This window comes from Haliaeetus albicilla, chromosome 24 (assembly GCF_947461875.1).
Source record: "Haliaeetus albicilla chromosome 24, bHalAlb1.1, whole genome shotgun sequence".
NCBI lineage: Eukaryota > Metazoa > Chordata > Aves > Accipitriformes > Accipitridae > Haliaeetus > Haliaeetus albicilla.
Window position 1 is genome coordinate 989,781 of NC_091506.1, and position 27,097 is coordinate 1,016,877.

Below are 27,097 nucleotides of genomic sequence, written 5' to 3' on the forward strand. Positions count from 1 at the left end.
GTAAAAATAGTTGCTTAACAGCCAAAAGAACAATATGATAAGACTATATGTTGACTTCGATTAGCTACATTAATGGTAGGCTGCCTGTATGAAAACCTGGGGGAGTCTGAAGAAATAGACATTTTTTTCATAATCAAAAGATAAATTCCTTGTTCAAAAAGGGGAAAAAATGTCAAAAAAAAAAAAAGAGCACATCTTTGGTGGAACACCCAGCTGCATCCTTTTGAGGATTAAACTTTGCCTAAATATATTAGGAATAAAAGGCAACTAATTTGTTTGCTTTTGAACCTGATTATAGAATGTAACCATTTGTGATGGGACAAGTCTTCTGAGGCTGTAATTTGTTATCTTTAAATTGAAGAATACTGTGCATTTATCTACAGTAAAATGAGATACTTTGCCTACCAATTATTGCTGCTAATGGCTGTGGTGAGCAGCGATATGCTGTCAGACCTTTCTGATACTTCTGTATGGAAATATACCCCTCGTGAACAGCAAATGTGAAGCAGGAGTGGGACAGAGCTGTGTGAAGGCACTCTGTTTATGTTCCCATTAACTTGCTCCTGGATTCCCCGTGAAGCTGATCCTACGCCAACAGTAGCTAGACCACTCTGTGTCAGCCAGGGAATTAACCTTAAAAACTTCCAGTCCATATCTAGGCATGAGCAGACAGAAAAGCATAGTTTTGCTGCCACACCTAATTGCGCTTGTTTGCACTGCAGAAAGTCAGAGTCTTGGGACAGATGTGAATTCCCGCTGACAGATGTGGTCATTACATCCAGTAATCCAGGAAGTTTAAACTCCAAATCCAGCTTCTGAATCTGACTTGAACATAACCACTGCAGAGTGTTTGGGATGCTGAACTTATCTTAAACTAGTATAATTGTGGGGTTACCTTGTGACTTACATGAACTTGTTTTTAAAGGATATATGTACAGACAGTTCTTAACCTGTTATTCTTAGACATGAAAAATCTTTACCTGAAAAGACTGAAAAGTTTTCTAAGTAGTTACCCAATACTGAAATGTCTTCAGCTGTAAAATCTGAGAGCATAGGTGCATTTCAGACTTCTTATGGGCCTTGTGTCTTCATGAAAGTGCTGTAAGAAATAGTTTTATGGCAGTGCACATTCTGTAGGTACATCACCCACAGTCCCCTTTTTTTTTTTTCTTTTTAAATTTTTTTCTTTACAGAAAAGGAATAGCAATCCAAATTATTTCAACTGTTACTTATTCTTCCTGAGTTAAAAACTTCGCAAGTTGAGGAACCACAGCTGTTCAACTTTTACAGTCTTTGTCACCTCAGGTGCAGTGAATTGTGTCACAATCAAATCTGTAGAGCTGTGACATTTAAATAAAGAGCATGCACTTGCTGAGCAATGGCAGTAGTAAAAATCCTAGTGCCTTTCTGTGTAGAGGCTCTTAGTCTCCTCAGCATCCTCAAAGGCTATCCCTATTCCTGTACCTCCCTCTTGTGTTATCCTGCTACAAATTGAAGGGAAGGGAAGGTATTCCCTACCCCACTTAGGAAGTGGGGACAGAGTGTCTCATAGAGGTGAACCCATCTCCTCTATTCATTGTTAGAGAAATGCTGCCTTTCCTTTAAGATTTTCCATTTTTTGTAAGCTGTCCCAGTTTGTCAGAGCCTGTAGATGGTAACATTTTTTTTGGTAGTTGCCTTTTTTTTTGGGTAGGACTTCTGACGATGCAGCAGGCTGAGGCTTGGCAGGTGGTGGTTGTGAGAATGGCAGCAGGTCAGGGAGAAAGCTGATGAGCACCTGGGCAGCTGTGCAGGCTTTGCACTCTTGGAGAGCTCAGCAAGTGAATGGTGTGCAGGTTGAAGGGATGATGGAGCAGTGAATTAAAGGCGAAGAGGTTAATGACCGCTTGTGTACTTCTGCCGGCTGTTTTTGGCTGGATGATACCAGCTTCATTGTGACCCTCAGGATGTGGAGGACTCTTATCAAAGTAGTAGTGGATAAGAGTGGGATGTGTGGTTTGTCCATCGTTGATGTTAGCTGGGAAAGCCTTTCCTCTACCTGTGATGATACAGGAGTGAAAGTGAACCACAAAGTATGTGGACAGACTAGACAGCTGCATTTCTATGCCATCTCCCTGCCAAGAATGCAGTCTCTGGTTTAATTTATCTTAGATTGAGCTGTGTAAAATACATAGTAAAATAAAGAGGATTCTGCAAAAAGCCCTGGGACAGGGGTAGGAAAAAACCCCATGTCTTTAAGGTCTTATGCAACTGCCTGAGTAGGACAACTGTGACTTTGTATTACCTTGAAGCTAAAAGTACTAATGAGACGGACAGAAAAATGAGCCTTCTGCTGCTACTGTGTTCCTGCCAATAAAATACAAGTCATTTCTTTGAAAAGAGACTTCTGTTTAACTCATGTCTTGACATTTGCTAGCCCTGAGGAGGGTAAGGAGTACAAGTGGGGGGTAAAGCATGTGTAGATCTGTGGTAAGTGTTCTGGTGGGCTGAGTGGGCTGTTCTTGAGGGTGGTTATGTTTTCCCCTTATTTTATATGAGAAAAGAATGGAGGGTTTGCGCTCTTTGGCTGATCATTGATGAAACGGGTCCGAAATAGTTTGGGTTACCAGATGCTAAATCTCAAGACCTGGCAAGCGTGCAGGGGGTGTGGTCAGCTGGGTGGGCAGTGAGCAGCTGTGCTAAGGAGACCCACAGTAAGGAGGGACAGAAGGAATATGGCAATAATTTCTGCTAAGCTCTTTGGTTTCAGGAGCCTCTGTCACAAGCTATGTGACACAGTGCTTGAAGTACCCTGACTTGAAAATGATCATCTACCATCTTCAAGTAAGGGGGAAAGCTTTTTGTTCTTTACTGTGTTCTGTGTGATGTTTTGAGAGGCATTTTATTACATTTGCAAAATGTAATTTATTTTATTTGAAAGTCAGGAAGATAACTCTTAGATTTTTGTAGAGTGTGGTGAGGCTCAGCTGATGTGTTTCTGCTCCTGGTTTATGTGGGCTAGCTAATTGCCTAGCGCTGCATGGGAGCAAGGCCAAGAGGGAGGAAGGAATGGAGGAAGAGCTCCATCTGTTTTCGTTCTGGTTTCTTCTCAAAGAAAAAGCTAACACTGTCCAATGTAGCTAACTGCATGTTGTCTTCTGGATGCTTCTAGAAAACAGCTGTTCCAGTTGGTCTTGGATACTCCACTGATTTCATCTCCATTGGCCTGTAGCAGGCGTTCAGCTGGCAAAAGCCACGTTAGGAGTCCTGTTTCTTGGCCAGTTGTAAAAGAAGAGGTGCCAGTGATCGACAATTTCTTGAGAAAGGAAGAAGATTGCACCTCGACAAGGGCAGATGGCTTGGCAGGAACAGATCAGAAGATTTTCAAAACTGAGGAACACCATAACCTTTACAGCAGTTCTGCAGAGGTTGATGGTAAAGACAATGAAGTGGGATCACAAGAGAGTCCTGAGTGCACCAAAAGTCATGAAAAGCCTTCTACATCTGTGGTAAAAGTAGTCAAGAAAGGTGAGATGCTTAATTTTTGGTTTTGTCTTGTTCTCTTCCCCAAGTCCATGGTTGAGGTTGGCCGTATGTGTTAGAGAGTACCTTCCGTACGTGGCATTCATCTCATTTCTCTGCGTTGTTCTGATCTGCATTGGCATGTTCAGATGCTTCCCGTTTAACTGGACTATGCTTCATTCAGATTACTGCTTATGTGGCACAGCTCTGCTGCAAGCATATTCTTGATGAGAAAGCTTGGGCTGATGCCAAGTAATTAAATGGAGTTCAACTCTTACAGATTCCTTTGCTTTGAGTAACAACTCTAAAAAACAATAGTTGCACAACAGACTTACTCAGTAAAAAATGAAGTCATTTTCTCTTCTCCTTCCCCTTAATGACTAGACAAACAACATTGATGTTCATTCTGCTCTGCTATCCTTAAGTACCCAGAAGCAAGGTATTTTATAATGTGTTTGTTATTTGAGGGATGTACCCACAATCAAAATGATCGTGGCTTCGGTTTTATTAATATTCCTATTCATACACTCTCCAGAAGAAAGTAATCTGCTTTATTCTTCTGTAACTCTACAGTGTTAAGATTAATTTATTTTGAAGCATGAAAATGCCCATTTATACTAATAAACTACAATAAAATGAGAGAATACTCTTAGTTTTGACATGATGGCAGTCATCCTATTGACCCAATTAAAAAGCCTAAATTAAAATAAAAGACCATGTAGGAGTACAACGCTGATTCTTATTAGTTCATATTCATCTGTTCTTTTGTTTAACAATTTATTCAACTGGAACTCTGAAGTTCATATTTATTCATTAGCTGGGTAAATACTACTTAAAGATGTAATACAGCCAGAAAAGTAGCTCTATGAAAAGGGCATCAACTTAGCCAGAAGTTTCCTAGTTTCATGCATCAGACTTGCTTGCGTTAGTAATTTAAAACTCATATGAAATTTTACTGCTCATTTATTCTTGAGCAATTGAAATTTTCCCTTGCTTACCATTTTATGACCTTATTAAATCCTCGAGCATGCATTCCATTGAAATTATTTCCACAAATGCAAAGTAGTCAGTCAAACAGTATAAATGAAAGACTTGAAATGAGCCAATGCTGAAGTGGTCTTAGTAAGTATTGTCCCTGTGTTAAGAATTGAAATGTTAATTTCAAATACAATAATACACTGCTCGGAACTATTGTGTTATGTTACTGTCCCAATTTTTTTTTTTTTTTTTTTTTTTTTTTTTTTTTACCTTTGACTAGAATGTGATGTCATGGGAGTCAGGAATTGCAAAGCAATGTTACCAGATAACTCAATTCCCACAACGTTTCACAGTGTTTTGCATAGGTTGTTTTTTGTTTTGTCTTTTAAATTAACACTGACTTCCTTCATACTAATACAGACAATGGCAGTTAAAGGATCTTTTTCTCATACTGTTCATTTAAACTTAGCCTTTTGTTTTTGACATAGTGTGATTGCTAAAGATGAATATTTTAAGTCTGTGTTTTTTGACTGTCTTTACAGGTAATGTTGTTAGGTGGTTCTTGAAAATATGATGCAAGAAGAATTCTGAGTTGGGTGGGACTATGCTATAGGGCGTTTGTGAGCCTCTGAGCCCAGGTCACAGAATCTAGTTATCTCTACCAAGAAATGAGTATGAGGCATGGTTGGATCATAGGATTCCTGTGAGGCTGAGTTAACTCATGTTTTGACAGTCCTGTTGAGAGCCATAGATTGGGACATTATGTTAATATGAATAAAGTTTGTGCTATACTGTTTTATAAAAATGAAGCAGCTTCCTTTATTTAGGAGTGAAATACTGCAAAAGTGAAAAACATTAGCGTGGAAATATGCTTAAGTTTATCTTAGCCCCTATGTTTCCGTGTAGTATGTGTGTTACTCTAGATTTTTATTAAGAGATTTCATTCCATCTGACTGCAGGGAAGATGAGAGCTATTCTGATATTACACAGAGAGGGAAATACGTGCTCTGGAATGAAAATGAGAGCTGAAAATGAAGATTCTGGATAGACATGCTAGATCTTTTTCAAAAAAAGAAATTTGGATTTCTGGATTTTCATTTTCTTCAATCAACAATTAGTTTTTCAGATTAAAGCATTTGCTCTTTGCATAATATACCCACTAGTAAATTCCTTCTTCCTTGCTTTCAGTGGATTGTCCTGTTTGTCAGGTTGCTATTCCAGAGCAATATATAAACAAACATCTGGATAGCTGCTTGACAAGAGAAGAGAAGAAGGACTGCCTCAGAAGGTAAGAAACAACCTTAATAACTTTCATATTCATGTAGCCATTTTTCTGCACTGCTGAAATAAGAAATATTAGTTGATGGGTTATAATACAGTGGATTGTGTTTGTTTCTTGGTTACCTGCCCTGTAGATCACCCTAAAATCACTGTATAAATATGATAGTGGTGATTTTCCCCTCTCAAGAAGGTATGTATATAACTTTCTGACTTTTAGTGGCAAGAAAACACTGGACAATGTTTTAAAGAATTCAACACAGGGAGTAAAACTTAGTCTGTACATTATTCTCATCATGTTTCTGCTTGCTAGCATTAAAATTCTATTTAGATAACACTTATTCCCATTTTTCACTTCGTGAATGAATTGCTTCCCTCAATTCAGATGGGCCAAAAGACAATTGCTTCACTAGCTGTCAAGTTAAAAAATAAAAATTGCATCTTACTCTGATCACTGTGGTTCTTTTCAAGTTGCCCCAGTCAAGGTTGTTTCTTTAAGATCTCAATTTCCATGAGATTAATGCATGCCTTTGACTTTTTTGCCTCCGCCCTAGAATTTGTCACGGTCGCCACATTCACATCAGAAGTGTAGATTTCAGTTTGTTTTACTTACTAGCATAAATTTAGGCCATTATTATTTCTAACTGCTCAGACTTAAGAACTGTGAGGGACTTTTACTGCATGCAGTTTTACTTGCATGCTTGTATTTCTAATTCCTCTGAACCTTGAATTAGAAAGTAATTTTATGTTAAAGCTCTTATTTTGCCCAGTCATGCTTAGAATGCAATCTGTAAGCTAAAGGACTTTGAAGATGAATAAATGGTAAATTATTATTGAAATCTGATGTTACATTTTAATTTTCATTTGGGATGTTTTTAGTGTTTTCTCTGTTCTTAATGAATGGAAATAAAAGCCAGATCTTTCTCTGGTGTCAAGCCCATGTCCCTAACAGAATTCAAAATTTTGCTTATTTTATCTAGACTACTTGGATCTTAAGAAAGTATCATGCAAGATACTTCTCCTTAGGGACTGGCTATTGTGTGTTAAATGCTGGCTTTTTGGCAATGTATTTGTTTTATGGCAGTGTTGTTCGGGTTTCAGTAACAGCATATCTGTAGTTCTCTGAGGAATTTTAGCTCTGTTTATTCTCAAATTAGGAGCACATGGCATGCTATGTTAAGTTAAGCAGTATTTCAGCGGAAGTGATAATTTAGTCCCCAAAACCTGCACCGGAGTAATTACAACAGGTAAGTCTATGTTCACAAAGAACACTGCATTTCTCAAGGATGGGGAAAAAAACCCACCAATATTAAGATTCAAACCTGTTGTGAATTGTTTTCACGTAGCTGTCTGCTCCCAAAGCAGTTGTCACTCTTCTAGGTCATGCTGCTGGTGAAAGCTTTTTAAGGACTTTCAAAAGATTTAATTATTCAATGAATTTTTTTATATTTCCAAAAAGAATCTGAAAAAAGTCTTTTCTGAAGAGTATATTGTGGTAACGTGTCTTTTTTTTGCTAGCTATTCTACAGGGGCTATATGAGAGTACATGAATTAATGACAATTTTTGTGTAAGCTTTTTTTTTTTACTTTGAAATTTATTTTCAATGTGGTAAGTTGAAAGTGCTGAACACAGTTTTCAAATAAGTCTCATGCTTTTGCAATGGAAAGCTGTTAACTTCTCTGTAATTCAGAACAGTGCAGGTGAACTTTAATTTGCTGCAGGAAGAAAAGTGTCTAACTAAATGCTGTTCTTCGGTAACTAATAAATTATTTAATTTGTAGAAGATGAGTGAGGCAGTAGACGGATTTTGTTGGCTAGTTTGAGTGTATTTCACCAGGAGGTGTAGTAGGAAAGACTGAGCTAATTTGTGCAGAAAGAAACTGTTCTGCTAATTCTAGATGACAAAAGTTGTAGCAGGACTTGAATTTTCTATAGCAGTTTCCTGTAATTAAGATGTTTTCCGTAGCTATGCCAGGAATGTTGAGTTCTTCTGACATAAGGCAGTGTGAAGGAGTGAATTTTGGTTTTAGATGTTACTTGTCTGAGACCATTATTAATTCTCTTTAATGTCACTTTCTGTATTGCCAAACTACCCTTCTGTTAGATGGGAACTACAGATTTGCTTTCAGGTACATGACTATCTTTCTCGAAGTCATTTTCTCAGAAAGTTGAAAAATCTCCTAATTCACATTTTGGCTTGCAGTTGTAATGCTTTTAAAATTTCACCAACTGATTCAGGCAAGACATGGACAGTCCTTGGGTGGAAAACCGATTTCAGCAATCTGAATTCAGTATCCTTCCTTTTGAATTCAGAGTGAATGTAAGGCTAATGAAGATGAACAATACTGTGTTTGCTGATGTGCTTCTGAAGCCTTTGCTGTAGATACTAAAAACTGAGCTGCAGTACTTGTTACATGAGTAGTGTTTGCATCGTTTCCTAAAGAAAATCAAACTAGACCTACTGCTTTTTTGCACATTTGAAATTTTCTTTGTGGTGGATGGAAAAAGTGTTCTGGCTTCCTAGAGCTATTGCTGTTGCATCTGTGATACACTGTGTAATTGGTTGTGTGTCTGTCATAGCTGAAATAATTCTTGCAGGTATTTCTTACCCAGAGTGGGTGAAATACCCTGTAAAAATGTAAGTCAGTATTTTGATTTTCATAGGAGTATTAATTAAAAAAAGTTTGTTTCCTTTCCTCTTGCAGTTCTGCTCACAAAAGGAAGCCTATGTCTAAAGTTGTTTACAACTTGCTCTCTGATCGTGATTTGAAGAAGAAACTAAAGGAACATGGTCTGTCTACCCATGGGACCCGACAACAGCTTATTAAAAGACACCAAGAATTTGTGCACATGTATAATGCTCAATGTGATTCTCTAAATCCCAAATCAGGTAAATTAGAAATTATAGGGAAGTTGTTACCATCGCAAACTATTTGTATGCATTGCTCCTTCTCTTAGTTCTCAGGGTAGGAATAAGGCTGGTTTGAATATCTGGGAAAACTGGAGCTGGAAGAATTTATCTTATATAAATCAAGATCAATGCAAAAAAAGGAAATTCAATGAAAACCAGAAGTGTGTTGCTATAATCTGGAAGTATCTAGCAAGATGTAAATTTGTGTTGAAATTCTTTGAGACTTCCTGATTTACTAGCCCTGTTCTGAAAAATGTTGTGTTTTTATTGTCTTTGTATTTTAATGAGTGCCTCCAAATTAGACTCTGAGGCTTTTAGTCAAAAAATTGGAAATGCCTGAGGTTCTTAGTAAGTGAATAGATTATAAATTCATCTTTTGTTCTGAATTTGTTCTCTTCCTCCTATACACTGAGACTTCTATATTGTTATTCGATTTAATTTCAAAATTAGATTCTTTTTGGAGATGATAGGTAAGAGTAGAATGAATTAATAAGAAAGTGGTAATCTTTTGCTGGAATTTATATCAATGTAGGTGTTTGGCAGCAATTTTATACAATTAAACTCAAGACTACCCCATACAGCTGTTTAATGCTATATATAAGGAGATTGTGTTTTAGTATCTAATGTGAGTGCCATATAAACTTCCTTTAAACAGCAGTCTGTTGTTTGCATGTGCTCAGGCTTAATGCTTGGAAAATGCCAGCACTGGAGTAGGGATGATGAGATCTGAGTAGCGTATTTCTGCTGCCTGGTTTTGTAGGCAGTGTGGTAGTTTTTTAAATTTTGAATAGCATGTATGAGCTAGAGGGAGAATTGTACCACCTCATCTTGTTATATCCTCTTTTATACAAGGTGAAAATGTGCATCTTTTTAAAAAAGATGTGTCATTTGTTACCTCTCAATTCAGTTCTGCAGGTGATATAAGTAACAGCACAAATACACTGGTGTGTGTGGGTGAGAGATAGACATCAGATTTATAGTTATATTATTTTCTATTTGATTAGAAGCTCATGGCAAACATTCTTTTTAAAGAAATTTCTAACAGGATCATGGTATGATATTACTCTCCTGGGAGCTGCGCAGCTGTTAGTGTCCTGGAAATGCTCATATAGCTGGTATTGCATGTTCTGCACTGGTTTGAGGATGTAGCTTGCTGTCTGCTAGGTCTGTAGAATAGTTCAGTCCTGCTGCTGGCGAGAGCTGGTCTTGGTTACTTCAAAGGCAGAGAGATGAGAAATACTGTTCCTCATCCTCAGTTTGATCTCTTTAATTTTCATGTTTACGGAGAGACTTAACTCCTGAAGCACAAGTTCACCACTTCTTCCAGAAGTTGTAAACAATTCTGAATGTTTTTGTGTGTATTGAAGGGCTCAGAAACTATTTGGACCAGATAAATTTTTGGTCTCGCTGGCAGTGGGACTGTTGGGAACTGAATGGGCAGGCAGGGCAGGGCAGAGAGCTGGGACCTGAGGAGCTGCTCGTGCACAGCTAGGTCCAGCAGCTCTGTGAATGAGATAGCATACGACTGCAGGTGCGCAGCTAAACTTTACATTTGCTATTTGTTGCTTATCTGTAACAGGAATAATTTGGGGCCAGGGGTGAGAATTACCCTTTGAGAAGGCTGCCAAATTTGAACACAGTAAAACCCACTTAATTTGTTGGTTATCATTTAACAAATTTGACAGTATAGGGGAGTATTTATTTCAAGTGAATATTAAAAGCTCATATGTTAGCTCCATGCACATGTGGTTTTGTATGTGATCAGATGGTCAGAAATGCTGAATATCCACAACTTCTACTGTGGCATTTCAGAAATAAAGTATGTTTTTGGTGTTCATCTCCTTTATTAAACAGGCAGAACCACCAGATGCAGTGCTTTTTGAAAAATAAAGTCAGTCACTGAGGACTATAAATATGAATTTAGCATCCAAACTTTAGGCTTGAAATCTTGATTTCACTTGCCAGCTCTTGGCTTGGATTGTGGGAGCAAGTGTATTAGAAAAGCGAGTTTGCAACCAACACTATTTGCTTTTTCATTTTGCTCCTTTAACCATTTTAAGAACTGACTAAGAAGGTTAAGTGCCCAAGTGATTTAGGTGCCAAGTGCCACTGCTTAGTTTGTGCCTGAGCACTTTGGAAAATAAACATAAATGCTTTCAAAAATTGTTTTCTAGGACTTCAGAAAGTCTCTGGGATGAGAACCAGCACACAGAGTTAAGACTGTGTTTGACTTCAGCAATGATATCAGTTTAGGGAGTTTGTTGTTTAAGTCTGAGAGAACAGCTCTTGTATCAGAATTTCAATCATGCTGTGATTTATGTTAATCTCGGAAATTTAGTTAAACACTCTCAAAGTCCCTCTCTGAGTTCCCCCAGCAGCAGGAGTAGACGTAAAGCTGCTGTAGGCCGTGGAGGTACGCTGTTGTCTGATGGCTAAACAGGAGCAGAGCAGTTTTGAAGTAACGTGAGGAGTGGGCTGGTCGGGTGCTGCGGCAGCTCGGGGTGAGGGGAAAGGAAGGGTCATGGGGTTGGGAACACACTGCTGCCATTACACCGCAGCAAGGTTGGTGTGGGAAGTGGATGCTGGTTCGAGTGGAGCCTCATGTCTGCTCAAGGCGTGCTAGAATTGATGCTGTGCAGAACAGGCAGTTCTCTGTTAGTCCTTTAACATGCTGGGAGGTACTCAGCTCTTGGGGCAATTCTTCACTTGATGCTGGTGATGAAGTAGCACCAAGTCTCTGTGTTGTTCCTCCAAGCTTGCCCTAAATAATGCAAAACTTCTACTGAGTTCTGGCTCAGTACCTATTTATAAAGGGTGAATTATTAAACTTGCACTTAAGATGCAGACAGGCATTTTCAGTCGTGGCAGTGAACCTAAGGTCACTATATAATACAAATAGCTGAGCTTCTGAGGAAGCATAGGTGCCAAATTCCTGGATTTTGCTTAAACCAGTTTTGAACAGGTTTTATTGCTTCACAGCTTAATAAGCTTTTGTTCTCTGGCTACTTTACTGTCTAGTGAAAGTGTTTGTTTTAATAAATTAATATTTATGAACATTTTAATATTATATTTATTGTTAATTATGACTATTACCAATATATTAATATTGAGATTACTATATATTAATAAAAATTAATATGTACCCTAGTAGCTCTGTGAAAATGATTGGGTGTAGAAATAGATTTGTGAAAGTGAATGTCAGAATAAACCCTGCAGGGTCCTGCATAGCTGTAGTTTTAGTTAAAATGTTAACAAACAGAGTTATGTCTGTTTATATCCTTTTGAGGTGTCTGACTTAATCGTTAGAGTAGGTTGTAATTCATCTTTGGACTATGGGTTTTTGGACATAAGCCTGCAGACAGTTTTGTGTTGCCTTGGAAGGTAGTCCTTGGAGGTAAAAATAAGATAAACAGTAGATGTCATTATTTTATCTTCCATTGAAAGATACATTATCAAATGGAAACTCTTTTTATAAAAGACATGCCTGTGCGCAACAGAAACACTACAGTATGCTAGAGTAAGATTCAAATAGGATTTGAAAAGACTACATTTTCCCATGAATTTAATACAAAGGGAGTGAGAGCAACAGGCCAGGAGGCGGCTGAGAGGCAGCTGCCAGCAAGCACCATGGGGCTTGCTGCAAGGCACCGTGGCCAAGGCCCACGGCTCCTGACCTTGCCTCCTGGTCCTGAGTCTTGGGTGCTGCCTCTGGTGCTCAGCTGCTGCAGATGGGAGCAGTTCTTCTGCATGAACAAACACCCACTGAGCACTGGTGCAAAACCATGCCATTTGGATTTGCCTGTGCCTGGAGTCTGAGTTTTCACTGTCAGAGAGCTAATGCCCATTTGTCTCTTTGCAATTTAAATTCATGGTAGTTTCATTCAGTGCTGTTACATCTTTTTATTTAACAGCTCCTGTTTTAATGACCTCTTTCTTGTATTTTCAAACAGTTGCAGAGGTTGTTAAAGAGCTGGAAAAGAATGAGAAGATTCGGATTCAGCTTGAATTTAATAAAACCAGTGAAAATGTAAGCTAATTTTCTTTGTTCTCAAAGCAGGGGATGGCTAGGGGAAATTGCAGAGTGGGCAATGAACATGTTTGCCTACCACTTTATTATGGGAATTCCCATATTCCCGGGTTGTGTGTTGGAATTTGCATATACCATCTTGTAATCAACATGATTTTCTCATACCACTCATTTGTCGTGGGCAGTTCTTCGTGTACTGCTGATGTTCCTATGCCCAAACCATTTAAGTAGGAGCATTTTTTTGATTGCAATAAAAATTCTTGAGCAATGTTTCCCTTGGTCATATTGGAGGGTTTTGACCCTCCATGGCAGTGTGGGGAATATTTTCCTTCCTAGAATTCTCTAGGATTTAGCTAGCAAATTCCTTGCTTCCGTATCAGCAATAGCGCCTGTTCTTTTCCCATGACATATGATACTTTTGTGACTTTTGGAGCATGTTTGTTGCACAGTATTAGGAAATATTTTATGGTCCACACATGCTGGGTGTTATATGGGGTGGCTTGACTTAGTCCTGTTGACTTTGTGAAAGCAAAGCAAGACAGCATGCATATGTGCTTTAAATATATATTACTGTTTGTGGATGAGATGGTAAGAGCTGGTGGGGGAAAAACAGACAGCTGATCCTTCTTCCAGTTTTAAGTCTCTAGTTTTAAAGTATGTAGCTTTATCATCTTTTTGTTTCTGTAAATAAATATTTGTGTGATTTGTGTAGAGCTTGACCTTCACAAAGGACCAAACAGAGGAAGAAATAGATGAGATCCACACTGATTATCGTAAGTAATACGCAAGTTTCACTTCATTTTGCTTTTAAATTCACCTTCTTTTCATTTGTACTAAAATGTACACACAAAAGTGATGCTTTTCATGTGTGTGTGCTCCCCCCGCCCACATTTAATAAATCAAAGCTTGAAGTTCTCTGTTTGGGCTGAAACTTCCTCTTTGAAACTCAATCTCTGTTAAGTACTGCCGTTTGACAAAACTCATGCCAGGGCTGGATAAGTTTGAGATGGAAGCTGATTGCCTCCTTAGCACCTGTTCATTTATGCACTTTCTACTTACCTTCTTAATGGTCCTCCCATGTTTGTTGGACATAAAGAAGAGCAAAGTAGAGTTTTTCTGTCTCCTGCACTGGATGTGTGATGCATAGTTGTATGGTTTCACTGGGAACCCTCAGGCAGAAATAAGGGGCAGAACTTTTCCAAAAGGACTCCCTGAGACCCCAGCAGTGCTGGGCGTGCAGGCCAGCCATATCCCATCGAGCAGCCTGGGCTGCTGGCTGTCATGTGGAGGGGGAGCTCTGTTTCAGTGTCCTGCTCTGCATGAGAGTCTCCATGCAATTCTTATGATGCTGGTTTTGAAGAACAGAAGAGCAGTTGTGACTGCGGTGAAGGCTGCTCATGCTTTGCTTGTGAGATTTCACCCTTCCTTGCCCCAGATTTTTTGGCATGTTCTCTGAGAATAATCTGAATTACTCAGAGAGGTTAATGTAAATTGGTTAATTAGTTTGCCAGTTCTACACTTTGTTAAAACTTGGGCTTGCAGCACATGAATTCGTGTGCATTAAGTCACTCACTGATTGTATAAAAAGAAGCTTATTACCTACTGTTGTGTCCCTGTGAACAATGGCATGCACTCCTGAGTGTTTTTATCTGTACAGAATTTCTCAGCTTCAGGTTTGATACTGTTTTCTCCCTTTTTTGAGGTTCTGGGCACTGTATGACTTCTTTTCTGCAGGCAGTTCTGGCTGTGAGCCCTCCAGGAGCACCAGCCTGGCTCAGGCATAGCTGGGCCGCTGCAGAGGGAGGCATCTCTGCCGACAAGGAGTGTGCTGAGCTGGCAAGATGGGGTGAATGCTGGCTGTATTAGCCCTGCACTCACCAGTATGCCCTTGTAACACAGATACTGGGTTTTCCCATTACTCAGGTATTCCCTCCTCCCCTACATGCTTAATGATCAGACATTGGCTTTATTTAAAATGCACCTGTATTGTGGGTGATGGTTGGTCTTCCTGAGTCCTCTAACTCATCCTGTAGTGGGTAAGTTTCTATAAACTTACTCTTTCTACACCTTATTTTTCTAGGTTTGCTGTCCAGTGCAGAGTGACATTAACTGACAAGCAATGTAGCCACAGTAGTTTATATTTAATATGGCATTTCTAAAATACTTAATGGCTGCGTGTTTCCTCAACTGTGTGTTTTTTACACTTCTACAGTTGTCAAAGTGGCCCTTATTGCTAAAAAGTATGTTTTAACTGAGCCAAAAATGCTTTTTCCATATTTTATTTGTATACTGTGATTCTCAAATGATCCAAGGTTTCATAGTGCTCCTCACATTTGCTCCCTTTCTTCATGCCCTGCTCCACAAGCACTCGCGCGTTCTTGTTTCCTTCCTGCACCCTTTCCTACTTTACCTCCTGTCCAGCCCTGTGATTTTGAAGTGATCTCTTAGAATCATAGAATCATTTAGGTTGGAAAAGACCTTCAAGATCATTGAGTCCAACCATCATCCATGCCCACTAAATCATGTTCTGGAGTGCCTTGTCTACGTGCTTTTTGAATACCTCCAGGGATGGTGACTCCACCACTTCCCTGGGCAGCCTGTTCCAATGCCTGATGACCCTTTCAGTAAAGAAATTTTTCCTAATATCCAACCTAAACCTCCCCTGGTGCAACTTGAGGCCATTTCCTCTCATCCTATCACTAGTTACTTGACAGAAGGGACCAGCACCCACCTCACTACACCCTCCTTTCAGGTAGTTGTAGAGAGCGATAAGGTCTCCCCTCAGCCTCCTTCTCTGCAGACTAAACAACCCCAGTTCCCTCAGCCCCTCCTCACAAGACTTGTGCTCCAGGCCCCTCACCAATGTGGTTGCCCTTCTCTGGACACGCTCCAGCACCTCCATGTCTTTCCTGTAGTGAGGGGCCCAAAACTGAACACAGGACTCGAGGTGCGGCCTCACCAGTGCCGAGTACAGGGGGACGATCACTGCCCTGCTCCTGGTGGCCACGCTATTTCTGATACCGGCCAGGATGCCATTGGCCTTCTTGGCCACCTGGGCACACTGCTGCTTAGAAAGAATACTCTGCTCATTTGGTTGACCTCTTCCCCTCCACCCTGTGCAGGCAACTGGGATTCAGTGCAAACCGGGTGATTTTTTTTCTGGTTTAGTTGTTGCTGTTTGTTTCATTTTTTTACACTGAGTCCCCTCTGTTTCTGCAAGACACCAGTGCCTCTGTTGGTTATTAAACCTGCTTCTGCCCTGACAGAATAACAGTGTTTTTTTAGGGAAGTATAACTGGAATAAATACTGAAGGGAAAGAAGAGAAGAGACAAAAAATAGGAAAAATATCACAGGAAGAGCTACAGTTCAATGATACAATTTTGTTTGGGTTTTTTGCTGGTTTTGGGAGGAGGTGTTTGGGGTTTTTTGGTTTGTTTTTTTTTGTTGTTTTTTTTTCAACAGAGAACTGATTCCTGCTAAACTTGGCCCTGGGAAAGCACGGTATTTTAAACTGTCTTTCTCCTTACTGTGTCCTTAAACTTGAGAATAGTGTTTTCTTTCTCCGTGGAACCATCTAACCATCTTTATGTTTAGTTTAGAAGCAAATGTTCTTGTGAGAGTTAAAGATTGCAGGACTTGCATCCTGTTGTAGTAATTTAGTACAGAAATGGCTAATGTAAACTGATTTTTACAGATGATTTCCTGGCCCTTCTTTATGTGTTTGTACAGCAGGTTTTAAATAGCATTACTTTGTACTTGGCTCCCTAGTGGTGTTTTATTATTCGCCATTCCTTTCCTGTTGTTTCCCACTCATTTTGCTTCACCTGCACTCTGCTTGTACCCTCAAACATGGTAGTTAGCCATATAATGTTAAAACGATATTCAGTGAACATTAAACTTCTCTGCTTTCAGCCACAGAGGAGCAAAGCAATGAAGGGACAACTTGTTCTGATTATACTTAAGGGTGTATTTAAATCTGCAATATGGTCATATTTCCTGTGTTTCCTTGCATTGCTTCAGGCATATAAATTATTCCATAATGCAGCTAGATTTAGCCTTGTTGATTTTAGTTGGGTTTCTGTGAAGGCTAAATAAGGGCCTAAATCTTTAGCAAATTTTTCCTTTGCTTTTTGTTGCCGTTCCTGAGAATATATTTTTTTTAAGTATACATGCAGTGTTTGTGGTTTTTAATCTTAAGCATTCTCCTCTAATTCCAAGTAACTGGTTAATAATTATTCTTTTGCCATGCAGAAATCTCTAGCAATAAAATAAAAAAAAAACCAACCAAAAAATAAAATAATTTAAAAAGTATTAATCCCAAATTGGGTATTTTTCCCCACAAGGCTTTAGTAGCTTTGTAAAGAACAAATCCAAAGTTCAGTGACTGCAGGAGGCCCCCAGAGCAGAGCATGTCCCTTCTAACTAGTTACTGCTAGTTAGCTTGAACTAGCTTGTTAGTGTTCTGCTCAACACGGAAGGTGAGTCTGAACAAACTGAGTCAGCTGTGAGCAGGTTTGCCCTGATCGTTCGCCTCAGACGGGGGGGGGACGTTTGGGGATGGCAGGGCTGGTGTGGAGTAAGCCAGGAGCGAAGGAGATGCCGAGGGGACATGCTGCTCTGGTGTGGTGCCCGCACGGCTCTTTTTAGGGCAGTGCAGTCATCAGAGAACTGATACTATACAAGAAACCCACTTAACTCGCTTTTTAAAAAATTTTGGGTGTGCACAAATTCCTTGTAAAGCTGGATCCCTGGCTGTGTTCACATTGCAACCTTGCATACAGTTGTATTGCGTGACTGGGGTGAGGTGTGGAAACAGGAGCCTGTCGGGCAGTTCTGCACCAGGCTGCTGTGCACTGCGGGCAGTGGCTACAGGCAACTGGCATCACCGGTCCTTCCTTTTATTTTTTTTGATCTGTTGTACACATTTTAGAACAAGAAGATACTAAGTGCTGTCTTAATTTTCCAAAACCAGGTATTTTATTGAGTTTATACTGTTAAAAGGATATGGCTTCAAAATATCAAGATCTCCAAGTGAATGAATTAGCCTGAGGCAGCTTATTTGAACATTTAAAGTTCTAAAAAAAAGTCTAAAAAAAAAAAAAAGAGAGGGGTAAAAAGAGAAGATAGAAAAATGTTAATGGGAACATATGGTTTTAAAATTAATAAAAAGTAGTGACCAAAGAGGTTAATGTTAACTAGTGTCAGCAAATTATTTCTCATAAAAGCAATAGGGAAGAAATCATAAGCATGAAAAAAGAATTGTACATTAAAATTAGAGGACAGTTAGAGATTAAAAGAACTTTTATCAAATGCCCTTTTTTCGCCGTAGCACAGATGGACTTTAAAAAGCTTGATTATACAAGGAAGGCTTTTTTTTCCTTTTAATTTACAACATTTGCACCCTAGATCCCTAATTCACAGCTGACTTAATGAATTAATTAACTCCGGCATAAGTTCTGAATAAAAAAACCCAACCATATACTTTTTGTTCTGTATTACCATATGAAACACACAGCACACTGGAGCTATGTAAAAGCCTTGTTGAAAAGCAAGATGAAACAGCTGTGATACAACTCTTGGGTTTTTTTTTCTCTTCTTATCTTCTCTACAATTTCCCAGGCTCTTGGCAAATTGCAAATTACACTGTTGGTATTTTTTTTGCTTTTTTTGTGTGTGAAGTGTTTTTGAAATACCAACTAATATTTTGGCTTGATGAACCTGAGGATGGTTTATATGCTAGCTGGAAGCTCTGCTTGAGCAACCGCCAGAGTCTGTGCCTGGAAGGTACAATTAAATATGCTGTCCCCTGCAGTACCTTCCTTCTGCTCCTTGGGAACTGAGCGATACCCTCAACCTGTGTCAACTTAATTCTGCTTTTTTTCATGGTCAGGCCTCTATTTAAAGGGTTAAAAAAATCTACAGGAAAAGAAATACATTTGTTAAAAAGTCTTCTGTTGCTTTTTCTGCTTATAAATCTTTTCATTTACAATGTTATTCAGAGGCTTACTGATTTATGTTTTGTGTTTTTAAATATTTGTAATTATATCTGCGGTTGTTTTATTATTGAAATGCCTGTAGTTTTACGAAATGTGCGTGGTATGTCCTTTCAGCACAGTGGTGACTTACAGTGTATCTGAAGAGTGCCTTGTTTTGCCAGGACATTTCTTTTCTACTTGAAAAGCTTTGTAGTTACACCATAAAACAAAACAACAAAAAACAGTAATACTGGAAAAACTGAAGCGTCAAAGGAATTATGTAATGAATGTGCAGTGGTTCAAACACAAGCATCTGGGACAAGAACTTTCTTTTTATTAAAGGAGTTGTTGACCTTATGTGGCATTTTCAGCTATGCAGGGAGCAGGAGTCGGTTTTAAATCTCTTTCCGTCTGTGGGGCAGAACTTGATATGATTTTCTCTTGGCTTTTCCCCCTCCCGTCACTGCAGCAGCCCATAGATCTGGGTTAGATGCAGTGATTATTTATATGTGCCATACTCCACGCAGTGCTCGGCGAGGGCTGCCTGCTCCTTGAGGCACTGGTTGTGCCGAGCGGGATGCTGAGGCCAAGCAGTGTTGTGAGAAGACATGTCGTGGTTGAGGAAGAGGTCGGGGTGTTCGTGGGAGAAGCCAGACCCCACCGCCAAGCCGCGGTCAGGAGGGATGGGGGAGTGCGGTGAGCAGGAAGGGAAGGAGATGGAGAACCGCCGGTGCATGCACTCGTAGTTTGGAAACCCGGGGAGTGCCCACGCTGCGCTGCGGGGAAGGTTGGGGTTGTTCCTTCCTCTCCCTACCCCGCAGAGGAAGAAGGTAGTCCAGAGACATTTGAAAAAAGAAAACAGAAGCAAACAAACAAAACAGAAAAGTTATGAGGGAGTTCTTTGTTTCAGCTGGGCTCACAGTTGTTTTCTAAGTACCCCGATTCACCAGGACATTTGCTTTGCTGTCATCGGTTAGACATCGCTCTCGGCACTTGTGGGGTGGGTGTGAAGCTTGTGCATGCACCCCCAGTGCAAGGGGGTGCACGGGTGGGCTGGCTGGGTGGAAAGTGGCTCAGTTTGCCCATTGCTAGCCCTCAGCTCTCATTTGTCCTGAGGATTCTCGTTCACTTTTCTGCCCATCCTCTGTGCTGGGGGTTGCCTTAGTCTTTCCTGCCAGTGTAACCTGGGCAGCATGTCTGTGGCTTTTACAGAGCAGTGATGTGTGTAATACAAGGTGCACTCTTTTTCTCAGGAGCTGCCTTATTTAGTCCATAGCTCTACTGCAACTGCTTGGGAAACTCTCCTTGCAGATGGTGCACGTGTGCTGCCAGTCTTCCGCTGTCGGCGGAGGAGGGAGCGTGGTGGTCCCCTGCTGCTGTGCAGAGTCCTGCTCCCTGCAAGGACGGATCGGAAGATACTCCCGCAGGGAGCTGGGATTTTATTGTGTGTTGGACCTCCATGAGCTGGTTGTCCGGACACCGTTGGGAGAGGCAGTACGGAGCCCAGAGGAAGGGTTGCGTGTGCTTCACCTTCTCGTGCCATTACAAACAGTTGCTTTGGCCCAGGGACTTCTTGGGTGTACATCGGGCCTTCCTGCCTCTGACGTGGAAAACATTTTGAATGCTCTTTCCATAGGCTAAAAATTAGGCTAAAGGTTTTAGCTGAAATATTTATTTGTCTCAACAGGACAAATCTGTTTCTCAGAGTGACTTTTTGTTGAAAGTCCTTCCAAATAAAGCAAATTCATGTTTGCTGCCTTTACTGTAACATATCAGTATAAAGCCATGCTTATGGACTGATAGACTTTCATGCTGTACTAGCTGTAGGTAGCTACAGTCAAATACGCTGTTTCAGTAGAAGTTGGTGCGTTCTGTGGGGAGAACAATGTGTTCCCTTCATGCCCAGCGAGGGTTAGGTAATCCGCATCATCTGTCTGAGGAGACCGGGTATTTTCCCAGCCTCTGAGTGAAGAATCTGAAGTATCTAGATTAAAAAACAACATTGTTTTGACTGAATACTAGAGAATTGCTTAAAACATACTAAGCAATTGAAAGTGCGAAGAGTATGCCAAAGAGCAATTAACTATGATTTAGAGGGTCTGAATCAAAACAATGTAAGCATGACACAAAAGCTTTCGACACTGCTTTATGGCAGAAACAGGGGAAGAACCCAAAGCAACTTTAAAGCAATTTGCAGAGTAGTTGTGAGATTTTACTCTTTCTCTCTAGCAGAGTGCTCCTTGCAGGACTATCTAGAACTAAAGCTAAGACTAAGACCATTGTCCAGATGCTCCTTGAGCTCTGACAGGCTTGGTGCTATGACTACAATATTAAATGTTGTCATAATGGTAATTGCAATACTTAACAAGTTTAGGAAAGAAGATGACCGATAATATAATGAAGAAACAAACACAGTTCTGTGCAAAAATTAAGTTTTCATCTGTGCAAGTGTTCTTGACTACTGGGTAACTCTGTAAAAGCATAGACACAGATTTGGATCATTAATAGATTATGGAACATATTGCAGTGATGAGATGGTTTTCATTTGCTGTAACAAAAATGTTTTTAATTCAGTATTTTGTTTATTTCTGTTCACATCTGTGTCACTTTTCATGGCATACCTTAAGAGTCCTATGGCAATGATCAGTAATGCACTGTTACATTTCAGGAAACAAACACAGAAGTGAATTTCAGGTTTTGGTGGATCAAGTAAATAACCGGTGGAAGAAAAGTGGTAAGAGGAAAACAGGAAGTGCTCAAAACAAAGAAGTTGTCACTGTCAAAGAATTGCCAGAGGCCACAGGTTAGTGATGTTTAATATAGTCCCCCTCTTCGATCCACACTAAGTGGGAGATTTCCCAAAGAAACGTTCTTTCCTGCCATTGTTGTCCTCCTACAGTCCTTGGGGGGGGAAGGCATAAAAATCAAACAGACCGTAAAAACATTGACTGCCATTGATTTTAGTGTGATACATAAGCACAACCCATTATAAATACATGGTTTGTTTGATTTTAGTGGGATTGTATATAAATGTGCTTCATTTAGGTACATATTTTAATAAGCTGGTTGAAATGGGGTCTTAGGTTCCAATCCAAATCTACTGCAGTTGCTGAGAATGGGCATGTGACAATCTGCATCTTTGAAATTAAGGTGGTCATGGGTATTGCTTGCTGGGTTTCAGCTTTTCTGTATCATTAATACGATAGGGAGTCAGTGATTGGGAACTTCAAAGGTATTTGTGTGGATTGGAACAAGTATTTATTTGTCCTGAGGTTGAAGCAATAAAATACTTCAGCTTCTTTTAGACTGTTTATACAGTATGTTGCCTCTCTTTTTTTAACTCGCTTCACTTTGTGTTTATATATTTCAACACAGTGAAAAGTGGGAATGCATAACTGCAGTTACTCAGTCCTTTATGAGTTAAGAACAACATCTAGCATATTTGTTATCCTCACAACCCACAACATCAAAAAATTACCCATGTGTGCTTGTAACTTGTTCCCTATAGGCTTGTTCGGTCTCGTTTGTTTTATGTTACTGGTGGCTTTGGCAGTGTACATATATCTATGAATGTGTGATTTAGAAGAGCATTCCTCAACCTAATGTAACTTGTGGAGTTATAATCTATTCAAGATACTGAATTTTGGAGAGAATTCCATTGACCAGAATTGGATGCACTGTTGTCTGTATCCTTGGGAAAATATGGCAATTTAGTTTGTATCAGTTCTCACAAATCCCTGCTCTCTTGAGTTGAAATGAACTAATTTTTGGCTGTCTCCTGCGCCATCTTCTCTAGCAGGGGTCTCAAGAATAAAAATAAATGAAAATACCAATATAGTAGTATGAATTTTATCCTTATTGTTTCATGCAGGCCTTGATGCAATGCATAATCCTTTCCATGTGAAGGGTAAAACTTAAGGAATCGCAAGGATAAAGTGTGTCTTGTTTGACATAATTTACAGTAATGTTCCTCTTCTATAGCAGAGACAGAAACAATGTGTTATTAGATAATGGGATCACAGACTTTAAAATATTAATTTCTAGCTATGGTCTGTGGAGAGATTGGCTACTATGAATTACCATTTCTATCTTCTGTGTAAGCTTTTTCTTTGTGTGCTGAACCACAGACTTTGAGAAGCTGAAGTAAAGCCGTATGGTTTTTCCAGAAGAGTGCTCAGGTAGAAAATAACTTACATCAGGTGTATCATCCTGTATCATGTTGACTTAAGTATGTGATACCACCTTGTCTGGTTCTGACAAATCTACAAAATTTTCATTACGCTTTTTGTGCACTGAGCTTTCAATAATCTTTGAAATTTCAGTTTCTAGTTTTGTGCCAAACATCTGCACCTGGTTGACTGTTTTGTTTTGGTTTTTAAAAGGTTTACAGAAAGATGATTAATGGGTGAAGGAACAGATGCCTAAAGCCTGTTTCCTCAGTATTCCTTATTAACAGCAATTACCTTTTTATTAAACTGGAAATTATAATACACGAAAGGAAGAAAACCAGCAGTGGTTCTAATGACTTGCCATTTGAAAGCATAACTGCTGAGAAGAGCAACGGCTTTGTATGCATTCCTTACCCACTTTATTCAGATTCTCATGGAAGTAGTGGAATTGTACAGAATTAAAACATACTTTTTTTTTTTTGTGTGTGGGTATATTTTGGTTTTCAAACCCTTCATATCTCCCATTGCCCTCTGCTGTAGTATTGGTTGATGTAACTTAAACCTCTCTGAAAATCTCGCTGGTTTTGGTGATGTTTTAATCATCCATTCCTGATTTACATCATCTTGTTTTGCATCTTTAAACCTAAAATTTTTGATTTCCAGTCGTTATATTTTATAATGTTTAAACATAGGGTTTTGCTTTGCCTAAGGGGATGCACCATAAAAATTTGATAAATATTTGTGAACCCTCTTCTGGGTTGCATTATTGCACAGGGCCTCTGCTATTTTTTTTAACCTGTTAATTTCAGAGTTATGTTTCATTAGTTGGACAACTGACTCACTGTAATCTGCTGGTTGTTTTCAACAGAAAAAAATATGCTCCTGATATTTAATTATGCATTTAGCGAAAGGGAAAGGGCAAGCTGTAGCTGAATTCAAAGCTTGTATAGGTCCTCCACACTCTAATTAGAGCTCTGCTTGGCCATTTCTGTCAGAATCATTTCTGGAGTGGTGGAAAAGTCAAAGTGGTTTGAGCAGGAATATAGCTTGGTTCATGAGGGTGGACAGAACACTTCCGTGAACAGCCATAGTAAGGATTATTAATGAGATGAGTCTCAGTATGGCTTTAATGTCCGGTGCAACTTTCTTCTTAAGTAACTCATTTGAAAATATTTGTGGGCATGGCATATGAGCAGTTTATCTTTACATACCATACTTCCTAGTCTATTTTTTTTTCCCTCTTCGGAGAGGTAAAAGGTATCCCTAGTCTATTTTTTTTTCCCTCTTCGGAGAGGTAGAAGGTATCTTTTCAGAGAACTGTTAATCTTTTTATAGATAAAAACACTTGACTCAAAAATAATGGAATGATTTTACAATTTGTCTGATATGTATTGTCTAGAAGTTATTTTTCCTATTAAAAATGGAAATGTCAGTTATCTAGATTCACATTGTCTGTCTTAGATACATAAAGAAATAAATCGTAATGCTTCCTTTCTCAAAAACAAGCCTATTAACTTGTTCTGTAAAACTTTAAAGCTATCAAGCTGTCTTATGCAGTGGTTGAAGTGAACTGGTAGCAAGAAGCAGCAATCAGCGCTGTCTCATTAAGTGTTTGCTAATTTCTGAAATAAAGTTTCAGCTTATGAAATGTGACAAATATCCTTAGCCTTTATTTGTCTCCTTGTTTGTGTTTGAAACTCATAACAATGAAATGTTTCTGTCTCAGTCTCTGGTTCTTAGAGGGTGGGTTGTTTTTATTCACTATGCAAGAAAAGAAATTAAACCTTTAAAACTGAAAGTTTTGGGAAGCAAGTAAGTGGGAGTGAGGTGTTGGTATTTAAATATTTATAACTTTGTTTTTTCTTAAAACCTATCCCCAGGTTGCAAAAAACCAATAATATTTTGCTTTGTCATTCTTGCTAATCTCTTCCTTCCTTCTTGGTAGAACGTAAGGAAGAGCATCAGATGGCTGTCGTCCTTGGAAAAGCCCAGATACTCAAAACAGAAACTCCTGATGGCAAAAGTGAATCTCCTTCCTTGGAGGAAGGCCAGAGATCAGTCTCTCCTGCATTCTCACTGTCATCTGAATCAACAAGCAGGTTAGTGAAGACAAGTCTCTTCTCCCTGGTTTGTACCAGATTAGACCAAACATAGAAAACTTTGCCGGTAACCTCAAGCAATATATGTATCCTACTTCATAGGATGGGTTCTTAAGCTTGTGGGTACTGGCTACTGATTCATTCTCCTCCGTGTTTCTGGCTGTTCAGTTGCTTGAGGGATGGAGCTGAAATACATTCAGAATTCACTTAATAGTTTTGTAATGACTTGATAGAGGGGTGATAGTGTAAATGTTCCTTTTGATACAGAAACAGTGAGTGGAATGTCTGTGGAACCAGGAGAACATTTGGTGTTTCTCTTCCACTGCATTATCTTCCCTTCTGTTTGAAGTTTTATTTAGAGAGGTCCAAAAATTGATATAGCCTAAGTCTTTTAATAGCTCTTTGAGTACTGCTGTAAGAAATAAAATTTGAATGACCCATTATTTGCAGTCAGTGGTAGAATGTCACTGAACCTTGTAGTCCTGGCAGCCATTCACTTTTCTTTCTTCACACATTTAGTTTTGCTTCCTGAAATTGCCTTATTTGGTTTCAGAAAGTGAGAGATCAAGGAAAGCTTTATAAATAACGTAAGATTTTATGCTTTTGATAGTTCGATGATAATTTTATTGGAAGGAGACTCAGCTGTTACTGCTGATAAGATCTATCTAGTTTTTGAAGGTAGTGTTTGTATCTGTTTAAGGTACTTCATGGATCATAATTTGCTCTCTACTACTGATCAGTTGTCAAAGACGACAATGATGAATACTTAGATAAACATCCTAGTGCAATACTGGTTGCTGTGGCCCCACTTTATGGAGGAAAAGTGGAAAAAGTCATTGGAAACAAATACAGAATAACTTTGCTGATATATCTCTAAAAGCAAAAGAGCTAATCTTGAAAATAATCTTGTTATTCTATTGATAACAGAAATGAGAGGAGAAGGCACCCTTTGCAGGTCTGCATTACTAGGAAGAAAAGGGTTTCCTATGTTTAGAAGTGGGAGATAATCAGAGGAAGTAGCTGAAGGTCAGCAGCTGAGCTAGGAGTAACATTTCTTAATTTCCCACCCATTATACCCATAGTATGTGCCTCTTCCTCCTTGTTCTGCAAATATTAAGAATAATATAGTGCTTGGCTTCATCATCGTTTATTAAAAGAACAATTTAGTTGTTGAAAATAACAAACAAATTTTTATAAATTCATTTTGGTTCACGAAGAGTTTTTAAAAGTCAGCATGGGGATTAAAGATGTTGCTTTTCACAGAGGTAAATACTAAATGGTGAATGAAAGCCTAGGAAGACATAGGAAAGAGGAGATCAACTCGGGGGATTAGAGAGCATCAAATGTTAAATATCTTTGTTTTATATGATAAGATTTTGCTGCCTGTTTCCATTTACTTGAACTAAATGGGAGCATATAGTAAACATTTGTCAGTAAACAGCAGTATGCTGGCTGGGGAGGTCACTTACGTGGAGGCAGAAAGGGTCTTTGTGGCTGTTTCAAAATATCAGTATGTTTTTGTTTGGCTTCAAACTTGCGTTATATACCAGTAAAGTTGTTCCCCTCCTGGTGGCCTTTCCCCTCTCTACTGTATGTGTCTTTCTACCTGAATTGTTACCGTAAAATTGATAAACGTGGCATATCATTGTATTTGCTGTTTAATGTGCAACAGACCTATTAGGATTACTGATGTACTAGTTTTATCTAAATTTCTCAGGATGTCATGCAAATGATGATAGTTTATCCTTCCCTGTGATGCAGGTAACTCTTATCTCAGTAATTTCTTTACTTTTAAAGTAGGGCCCAGTGCTCTGGACTCATGAAGAGACTTGCACACTGTAATACCGATATTTGAGTACCTTATTTTCAGGTCTGTGGTCTTCAGAGCAGTATCCACAGATCTCAGTAGGACACACTGAATCACAGAGGCTGGGTGACCCTCTGGAGATCGTCTAGTCCAACCCTGTGCAGAGCAGGTCAGCTGGAGCAGGCTGGTCAGAACCTTGTCCAGTTGGGTTTTAATATCTCCCAGGATGGAGACTCCATACCCTCTCTGGGCAACCTGCTGCAGCGTTTGACCACCCCCACAGTACAAAGGCTTTTTCTTATGTTTTGAGGGAATTTCCTGTGTTTCAGTTTGTGCCCATTGCCTCTTGT

General features: G+C 39.3%; 1 protein-coding gene across 1 annotated transcript in view; it reads left to right on the top strand.

Annotated features, from left to right (window-relative positions):
* RAD18 (RAD18 E3 ubiquitin protein ligase) overlaps nucleotides 1-27,097 on the top strand; it is a 54,149-nt gene that overhangs the window by 10,769 nt on the left and 16,283 nt on the right. The window contains 7 exon segments of the mRNA XM_069811763.1: nucleotides 3,152-3,507; nucleotides 5,668-5,767; nucleotides 8,464-8,648; nucleotides 12,620-12,696; nucleotides 13,409-13,469; nucleotides 21,341-21,475; nucleotides 24,787-24,940. Coding sequence (XP_069667864.1) covers nucleotides 3,152-3,507; nucleotides 5,668-5,767; nucleotides 8,464-8,648; nucleotides 12,620-12,696; nucleotides 13,409-13,469; nucleotides 21,341-21,475; nucleotides 24,787-24,940 — 1,068 coding nt within the window.